The sequence below is a fragment of the Poecilia reticulata genome, linkage group LG8 (genome assembly GCF_000633615.1).
Source record: "Poecilia reticulata strain Guanapo linkage group LG8, Guppy_female_1.0+MT, whole genome shotgun sequence".
Taxonomy (NCBI): Eukaryota; Metazoa; Chordata; class Actinopteri; order Cyprinodontiformes; family Poeciliidae; genus Poecilia; species Poecilia reticulata.
The window spans coordinates 16,276,082-16,286,417 of NC_024338.1; the positions used below are offsets into that span (position 1 = coordinate 16,276,082).

General features: G+C 37.1%; 1 protein-coding gene across 1 annotated transcript; it reads left to right on the forward strand.

Annotated features, from left to right (window-relative positions):
• Positions 1–663: 663 nt before the first annotated feature.
• arf2a (ARF GTPase 2a) lies at positions 664–6,977 on the forward strand. Its single transcript, XM_008415884.2, has 5 exons — positions 664–767; positions 3,826–3,980; positions 4,077–4,187; positions 4,304–4,428; positions 4,817–6,977. The coding sequence occupies exons 2-5, from the start codon at positions 3,836–3,838 to the stop codon at positions 4,976–4,978; spliced, it is 543 nt and encodes a 180-aa protein (XP_008414106.1). The 5' UTR covers positions 664–767; positions 3,826–3,835; the 3' UTR covers positions 4,979–6,977.
• The last annotated feature ends 3,359 nt before the right edge of the window (positions 6,978–10,336 follow it).

Genomic DNA, 10,336 nt, shown 5'->3' on the forward strand with positions numbered 1-10,336 from the left:
ACAAAACATTATTTTTGGCTTTGAATATTCCACAGGGCAATGTTCCATCCATCATATATGTAGCTTGGCATCACAGAACCGCATCAAGGCAATGCTGCGGTCTGCAACCTGCGACTATGCAGTCACATAAGGACTTTCCTCAATGGCCCTTAAAGGCTGTAGCAAAAAATAATAATAAAGAGGCACCAAATGTTTTAAAATAAAAAATGCCATATTTAGCAGATTTTTTTAAATGCATATCCAGTAGAATGACTAGACRAATCAGAAACATTTCTTTGGGTCTATTTCTTTTGTTATTAGGTTAGAAACTGTGTTTTTTTTTTTTTACAYAATTATATCAACATCCAGTTGAATGAAATGTACCAATCCACTTTTTGCAAATACTTTATATTTATGAAAAATTATACTTGTTCCCCACAAAAGTCATGCAACATGTTTTGAGGAGTAACTCCATTAATCAGGTGGGGGAATCTGCCAAGAGCGCGACTAAAGTTGAATTGTGGAATATATAGGAAGAAATGATCATTTGTCTTTCTCCACACCACTTGATGGCGCTATAGCAATATTTTAATGTTTGGGTCAAATATAAAGAAAAAGTAGACGATATCAGTAGGCGGCGGTAATGCAACCTTAACGTTTCGGGACAACTACCAATAAAAATCAAAAAGAGGAAGAAGAAGAAGAAGCGGGGGAGGATGACGACAACCGGAAATCGCCATTTTCCAGTTGAGCAGTAACGGAAGAAAGATCGAGAAACGTCTACAAAGGTAAATTTGTTATTCAAATATTTAAACAATCGCGGTTATCAAACAGTCTTTTATCAACCTATTGTTAAAAATGTGTAGTTTTACATGTTCTTTTTAATTACGGATGGTTCTTAGGCGTCGAAACCAGACATTTGGAGATCGTTAGCTGTTTTTTTTTTACTTCAACGGGAGTGCTTTGTTGTGTTTTCATTCATACATTTAATCCTTAAATATATCCTTTTTTTATTTAATTACATTTTTTTTTTACCAGTTTTTGTTGATTTAGCAGCTTCTGTTATATCTTCACAGAAAAAGCCTTGGGACAGTTGCCAGTAATTTATTGTCAGTTCTGAATCCTTGTCGGCTAACAAGCTAACACTGATTAGCTGTCATTTTAACAGTCAATTTGTTCTCTTTTTGATCAGCGTGCCCACAAAATATAGGTTTTCGAAACGGTTTACTGTCCAGATTGCGTCTATCCTAAAAGCGTACTGGCACATGTACAAACCGCAGCAATATATTTGTTAGCTAAGCATTTGGTTCGATGGGGGTTGTAATCAGCTGACGAGGTTTAGCTTATTAATATGTAGAGACAAGTGCAGATGTTTATTTTCACACTTATTGATATCACGACAAAGCTACAAGTGCAGTTCCTACGTTTCAGTWTTAAGTCATCAGCTTTCTCTCATTTATACCTAAATGATCGCCACTTAAACAAAAGTGAAACTATTTCAGATATGTGTTCCGCTAAAAGACAAATGTTTATAAATGCAGACAGAAGTGGCAAGTTTATAAAATGCAACTTTACCCATTTCTGATTCAAAGGCAGATTCCTTTGTTGAAATTGAATCTCTATTGGACGGTAAAAGCAATTATTTTCCGACTCTTCCTCATTGTAAGGATTTCTGGGTGATGCATCAATTTTCGAAACACGTTTGCGAAATAAAACAAATATTTTTAAAATGATATCAAATTTTCGCTATTACATTACTTTATTCACTTTTACAAAAAGAAAGCTATTGTCAAAACTCATATTTGAACAACTATTTTGAATACATTTTATAATATTTTTTTTAACTTTTTCAGCTAAAGGTGAATCAGTAGTTTTTCATGTGTGTCCTAATGGTTAATTCAGCTATTAATGTGACTGTGTTGTTTCAAGGCTTTCTTAGAATTACTACGTGGGTGACACCCATCACACACCTCAGGGCACTCCCACATTAATTACAGTGATATTTTTTTAACATAAATGAATCAGGCACTTTGTGATGGGCCTGTTGCTTCTTTGAGCTTGCTTGATGTGCAACTCGTTTTACTCGTTCATTTGCCTCATGTCATTAGCTAAGAAGTCCTTAATTGCCATTGGCGTGTAACCTTGATATTTAGTGCATTGGCATGAAAATGTGGGCCAATATCGGTATCTGATTTTAATTTTGTTGCGATAGCTGGTATGTCATATTTACTGATATAAATGTATTTTCATACTCTTTTTGACACCATGAAAAAAGAAAACTACTGCTGACAATGTTTATCTGCTTTATTTAGACATTCCACATGTTGAAACAAACATGTGTGATGTTTATCTCCCTCCAAAACACATACAGAAACAAGATGGGGAATAAAACTAAGTTTTACGTAGGGTCTGATGCAGATATGTTAAAAAATTACTAACTTTGACTGATACTGTAAGAAAATAGTCTGACAATTCTGACCATTGCATAATACAACTAGTGGCAGAATGTCGCATCAAATCTTATATCGCATCTTGAACGTGGAGTGCATTTCTCTTTAACTAAACTAGAACACTGGTTTAACAAAACCAGTGTTCCAGCACCAGTGTTCCAGCATCAGTGTTCCACTGTGGCATATTTTCAAGGAATTTGCTTCCTTCAGCTTTGAGGTCCTTATCTCTGTTACAGTCTTCACCTGCAGCATGGAGCAGCGCAAAACAAGCTTAGACATGCTTTCCCCGATTTTATMCGCAAACGTCGTGTATGTAACCTTCAAGACACGGCAACAAAACCGTGGAAGGGAAACGAGAATTTAAATGCGTTATTTTTTGCTGTGGTTTATGTCATTTTGCAATTCTTCACTGGTCAAATGAAATGTTAAAATGTGAGGAAGTTATCTGGGTGCTGTTTGTAAAGATAAGGGGACTATTATCAGATTGGACTTTAAGGAAGTTGTGATTAACCCAATTTAGTTTGTTAATAAGTACGTTTCTGTACTCAAATCCTTTGCACACAACAGTTGAGTCTAGAGATGGTCAATATATTGGGATTAACATTGATACTAGCCAATATTGATGTCATATATATATATTTTATTTATTTTTTTTGCTGGGTTTAAAAAGTACCTTTTGCGTAACTAAGACGGTAATGAACTGCATTAAAAAAACACCACTGTGGAACATGAGTGGAAGTAGGATCCAAAAGGAATGGATGTGGTAATAGATCTAATTGTGGAAATTATAGTGACGATGGTCATGCAAATAGATATGATGTACAGTTCTTCTCTGTGAAGCCAAAGGGAGAAAAATATTTCTCAAGTTATTTTATKTATCTAAAAAATRTGTGATGTCAYATATTTMAYGGCACCTCCTGACTGAATGAAWTGAAGCCCATTCATTCGTAAGTTGGTCCTTGAGTATTCAAGGGTTTCCTAGAGGCGAATGTATGAGGGGTTTTTCTTCTGCATACTTTTCAGGTAAATGCTTTTAAGGCAAATTCTTTTTCCTGTTTTGTCAACAACAGCTTCACGGAAATCAAGCGAATGACAGAAGTGTGTTTTGCAGTTTCATTAATGTGCAAAAAAAAAATACAGGAAACGACAACAACCAGCAACTGTCTCAAAGCGTCTTTAAATAAACGAAAGATGAATTTGGGTCAGAGGATGTGACATTTAAGATCATGTACATTTACAGGTGTACATGATCTGTAAATGATCATGTACACCTGTAAATGTGTACATGATCATTTACAGGTGTACATGATCACCTCAAGTTTTAGTTGAGGCGCTGCGTTCTGTTTGGCACCAGCCTTTTRGAGACGTCACCCTTCAGTTTTGTGCGTCCCTGCAGGTACGCCAAGATGGGGAACTTTTCCAGCCTCTTTAAGGGACTGTTTGGAAAGAAAGAGATGCGRATTCTGATGGTCGGACTAGATGCTGCCGGTAAGACCACCATCCTGTACAAGCTCAAACTGGGAGAAATCGTTACCACCATTCCTACCATCGGTGAGTCGTCTTCCGTCTCATAATTACTTTATARCTCGACACCTACATTTTACATGGGCTCTGAAAATATATGTATATATTTTTTCTTGTTCTAAGGTTTTAATGTTGAGACTGTAGAATTCAAGAATATCAGTTTTACGGTTTGGGATGTTGGCGGCCAGGACAAGATCCGGCCCCTCTGGAGGCATTATTTCCAGAACACACAAGGTGAGAGATGTGATGTTTCTACTCTGTCGTCTCAGCACCAGCACTTTTCTGCTAAAACTCCCTTTACATTTGAAGTTCTTTGTTTTCCTCGCTCATATAAATCCTCTTCTTTTCAGGCCTTATCTTTGTAGTGGACAGTAATGACAGGGAGCGAGTGGGCGAAGCAAAGGAGGAGCTGATGCGAATGCTGGCAGAAGATGAACTGAGGGATGCCGTGCTGCTTGTGTTTGCTAATAAACAGGTTAGCTTCCAACATGGACCTCCGCAGAGCTTTCTTTCCTGACTACAACTCATAAAGTGACTTGGCAAATATTTAAGTTTAGGCTAAACGTTGTTCTTCAGGTGGTGTTTCGTTGGTCACTTTTTGATTAAAAGGTCTAAAACAATTAGACTAATTATGCAGATTTTGTTGCGCCGTTGTGTTTGCAGGGTTTGGTGTTAAATGGCTTATTCAGGGACACCAGTGAATTCAGTTGTCCTAGTCTAATCAGGTTTAACATTCGGCTGGTCACGTGCATCCAATTCCCYCTGTTYATATCGGACAATGTAAAACKTGCCTTAAATTTGCACGCGRAAATCWGATCCTTTGTTTTGTTTTCAACGTCATCTCGTTGATTTTTGTCTGTTAGGATTTGCCRAACGCCATGAACGCAGCTGAGATCACCGACAAGCTGAGCCTTCACTCTCTCCGTCACCGTAACTGGTACATCCAGGCCACATGCGCTACCAGTGGAGACGGTCTGTACGAGGGTCTGGACTGGCTTTCGAGCCAGCTAAGGAACGCAAAGTGATCCATTGTGCCGCGTCTCCATCTGCCAGCTCTGCCTGCAGTGTTTCTGGGAGGCTGCACATGGCCTAGATGTACTTCTTTACTCTCCTCTTTCCTCAGTTTCTTTTCTTCTTTCTTTTTTTTTTTTTTTTTTTTTGGAGCTTTGGCCAGTGCGCCCCGACATCAGTGTACTGTATGTGTGTGTTTGTATAAGTATTTTTGAGTGACTGAATGAATGTGCAGAAGTGGCAGCAGTCCTGCTGTGCCTTGAACACAGTTAGCTCTCAGTCACTTCTCCTTCCTCCAGTGCCAGCAACACCCAAAGGCTGCTGGTATCCGTAAAGCAAAAAGCAATGCACGATGCTGAGTGCTCTGACTCTCTTAAAAAGAATGTCTAAGAAAATAAAAACCAAAAGGTAATAATTCAGCTTTTTTTATTTGCTGGGAGCTTTTTCAACATGAGTTTATTTACCTAGAAGAATATGCTTTTGTGTTATCATCCAACAACCTAGAACAGTTGAGGATGAARACAAATTTTAAATGCCGCTCTATATTTAAGATCAAAGACATAAAAGCACGCAGCAACCGTTTAGTTTTATCTTTTAACTCCATAGTTTGCAGGTTTCTAGTGATCAGAATGTAAATGTATTCAGTGCCAATTTGTGTGAGAATGTTCCAATGGGCGGAAACTTCTTCCATTCAGTTCAGACGCGTGTCTGATATTAAGTATTTCTTTTTGGCCTCTTTTGTCTTTTGACTAAATCGTATTTGTTCCGTGTGAAAGATCCACTGCGACTGGATCTGGTGACGGCAATAAATGTTGCAGCGCATGTTTACATATATGGAGGAGTGTTAACTATTGCATGGTTCGTAACCTTAAGGCTTGTGTGGGTTTCAGCTCCACAGAGCCAACTGCTATGACAACTTGCTCCCACTCTGGCTCTTTATTTAGAAGTAGACTTCATTTGCTCTTGTAAGTACAGTAGTTCATTGGTTAGGGTCTGATGATTTTAGCTATTCTATTGTCACTGTTTTTTTGTTTGTTTGTTTTTGTCTTTTTCTTCATGCATTTCCTGGTTTATCTTAGTCTGAGCTGCTGGGTGTGCTGTCCTTTTGAGTATAACCGTCTCGGGACCAAGTTAGTTGCAGAAAAGTCTCATTATATTCTGTTTTGAATGTGTGTGCATTAGGAGGTTTGCAAGTTCCTTTTTTTTTTTTTTTTTTTCAGTTTTCGTTATTACTGTGTTAGATGGTACATGTTGAGTAGGAAGTGTATAAATCAGCCTTACAAATACATATTTAGTGCTTCAAGCTTCTTGCTTCAGGGCAGAGTTACTTCCTCTGCTCATTTACAAGAAATGATTTTACCATATTTTACAGCCACATCATCTTGCACAATACTGACTTGTGTGATGACGGCTGTTTTATCTCAGCCATGGCAGTGAACTCGCATGCAGTAACACTCTCCATTGCTCTACACCAGCAGATAGTTGAATGTGCCAGTTAGTTTAACCAGAGTAGTCACTCCTTTTTTCCCCAAAGTCCTCTGCTATGAGAAATAAAATCAATCTTGAACAGTACACACTGAGTGAAGATGACTGCACAGTTATGTTACACTGACCTCAGAAGGGAGCTTCAGGTTCCTTTTTTTTTTTTTTTTTTTTTCTACAACTGGATATTTCAATGTTTTGGGATTATTATTATTTTTATTTTTATTTTTTACGTTGTAATATCTTTGTACTTGCGTCACAGTATATCTTGCAACGGTTTAGTCCAGTTGAAAACGTACATGGAAAGAATTTGAAATTATAATAAACTGTTGTTAAAGTGTTAACTTGATGTCTTTTATCATCTTATTTGGTCAGATGTGAAGCTTTAATTTGCAGTATCATTTCTGTACAAAATACTTGTGTTCATATTTCTTTCTCTCGTTTTTATGCTTTTTTTTTAAATAATAAAAAAAAAACTTGTTCTGTAACACCGAATAAATGCACTATAATAAAGAGAATCTCTATTGTACACTTTTTATGGTATTCTCATTTATATATTTGAAAGACTATTGTACTTTTGGAATGCTTTAATACAAATTAGTATTTTCAAATAAAATTATCTTCACGCCTGTCAGAAACGCTACTGACATTCATTGTTCTGTTAATTTTAAATTCCAAAACACCTGACATTCCTTGCTATTGCCGCTAGAGGGCAGTGTGCTACTAAAAACCTTGACACATGGAGCTAAATATCTTTACAACACGTAGAATACGTTCTGAGTGTTCTATAGAACAGCTTATGCTGAAGAGTGAACTCGCTCACACATGTCAGAGTACCGGTAGTTTGAAATTACATCCTTACAACATTCACTCGTCAGATCTGTATCGACTGTAATCCCATCAGTGGTTTGAACATTGTGTACTGTTTGAGATGAGAAATGGACTCGGTACAGAAAATGTTTTCTGAATCCTCAGCTGTAAACCAGTCTGTGCCGTTGTCTGCGTTAGGACAATAAATCCTTTGCTTACTGACAGAAATCAGTGGTTTAAAAGGGGATTTCTAATTTCTCCCACTGTCAGCACACCTCACTTCACCCTCCATTTCTGCACCATCTGAAATTCAGGTGGCCAACTCTCCAAAGAGTTGTTACCTTGGCAACAGCACCCTATGTATTTATAGGGAGTAAGTAAGCAGATGTTAAAAAGGAGTGCAAGGGACCAGACATGGACCATGATGTGTCTCTTTATATAGCTTAAAGGGCACAAGCAGGAGTGGAAGCTGAATGAGATCACACACATTTAATTTGAAACGGCTCCTTAATGAAGAAGACTAGCATGATCAGATCCTAACAGCAATAATTTCTCACCTTGCATTAGCAGCTGGTGCCCTCACTCCTGGAATTGCGAGGTGCTTAACGACCTAATCGAGGTCCTTTTTTTTCTTTTCTTTAAAACTTGCTTGGTAATTGAAGTGGAGCTGAGGTAATTTTCTTGTCTCCCCAATGCATCCGAGTCTATTTCATTTCTCTGTTACATTTGCCATTATCCCATTTTTCCCCTGACCCTGTCTTTCTCTTGCTATCTGTTGTACTCTTATCAAATGTTATTGAATTGAGCTTAAAATGATTAGAATAAGATGTACAGTCCCACACAGCATTGCACTTGACCTTTAACAGGTGCCCTGCTTCCACTAAGTCTCATTCAAAAGAGTGACATCGTGCTCTTTAGTTTCACAGCATATTAGCTCTAAACTTGTGTATACATGTAATTTTCAGCATCTCTTTGTTACAGATGTCTGCATCACTGTGAACTCTGATGAATAATGTACTCAGGTAATGAAGAGTGAATCTCGATTCTTATTTCTGAAATACTTCTATATTTAACTGCAAATATGAAACTCATAAACAAGTTCATTACACGCAGCATGATCTATTTCGCCCATTTATTTCTGTCTTTTGTAAGTTATTGTTGCAGTACAGCTAATGAAAACCCAAAGTTCAGTTTCTCTGGCAATTTCTGTTTTAGAAAGAAAGGTCATTGTAAGAAAGAAATTTCACAGAAATAAACACACTCAAATCTATGTCCATGCGCTGTACAGTATTTTAACTCAATACTCAGTTGAAGCTTTTGTAGCAGGGGTCTCTGCATCAATGCAACATGACGGTGGTCAGCCTGTGGCTCTCCTGGGGTTTTAAAGAAGCAGAGGTTGCTTTAATAACAGCATTCAGCTTTTCTGCATTGTTGGCTGTGGTGTCTCTCATCTTCCTGTTGGCCACATTCCATCAATTCTCAGAGAGGTATTATATCAGACCGGTCAGTCCGTCACAGTGATACTTGGGTCATTTATTAGTTATTTAGAAGGAGCAGAGTTTGGTTTCAGCATGTACTGAACAACATGTACAGGTTAAGGTGTTTTTGATGTATGTCCTTTGCTTAGCTTTGATAACATAAACAAAAGGACACAGTTTTGTTTTATGTTTAATCTAAGATAATACTGAAACTCAAACTTTAATCTCAAACCATACTGAAACACTAAAATAGAGAAATGTTATTTTGAAACGGATGCAATGTCCTTGCCAGCTACATTTGAAACAGTGTCATTAGCATACATATGAAAATATCCACCAGGACGAATGGGAAATTACTTATGGACACATTAAAAGTAAGTGGACCAATAACTGAGCCTTGAGGTACACCCTTCATTTGGAAGTAATGCGATATAATTTCAGCCACTTTAAGAAAAACTTCTCAATCATTTCTGATTGAGAAGTGAATCGAAATAACTAAAAATAACTGTGTATTTCCCTCTAATTTACTGAATGGGCTTTGCTTCACAAACATTTAGAAGCTGAAGTTATCATTGTTCTTTGTGCATGTTTTGTTTTTTTTCCGACCACATTTTTTCATTCCGATTAACTTTCCATCAATATGTTTGAATGCAGCACTCTGTAAAAAGCCATTTTGAAAACAGTGATCTCTTGAGGCTTGCCCTTCTTTTGGGAATTGTTGGTGACCTCCTCATTGTTATGTAGGCCAGAAAGTGGCCATGACAGCATTTCTGCATTAAAATCTWTTTTTAGTCAGTCTTTATTTCAAATCTCCGTGAACTGAATTTTGGGGTTGGTGTAATACATTGTAAAAATTTACATAAATGTCTGGAGAATATCACATTATGTGTACTAAATTGTATACTATGTAGTACACTATGTGTACTACGACTTTTGGTTTTTGAAAGGAATAACTGAAATAGAAAAAAACAACTTGATGATATATTAATCGAATGAAATGCCCCTGTGTGTGGAAAAAATATAATTGTTGTTTTTCCTTTTAACTTCTTCAGGGTTTTAATTTTTAAGGCTCAAAGGAGTTACATTTTGTAATCTGTCATAAAAACAATGAATTAACATTTTCTTCACCTTTTCAGTGACATTTATTGTCCATCAGATTGATGTTCTGTYCCTAGGTGGGGGTTTTATATATGGGCCTGTCAGATGAAACAACCTTTAAAGCAATACAATCACCATTATTAAAATTAAAGTAGTGCTCAAGCAACTGTTATTGCATGCAACTAACTAATCAGTCAGATTATTTTTCTGGAGACTCAGTCAATCGGCACATTTTGCCTCTAAACGGATGACTTTTGCATGTGATAACTTGTGTTTGCATCATTGTAATAGCCTTTTTACTGGCAGGAAAAATCTATAAACCTCCTCCACCACCAGTGACCTCCTCCCAGGGGAAACCTGTGCTGCAGCATTATTTTTCATTGATCTGGTTCAATAAAAGGACACTGAAAATCTATTGTAAAGGACAGGAAAATAATTTGTTTTAAGATACAGATGGCTACTCTGCATGTATCTGGCCAGCCTATGTTTTGATATAACGTCTAA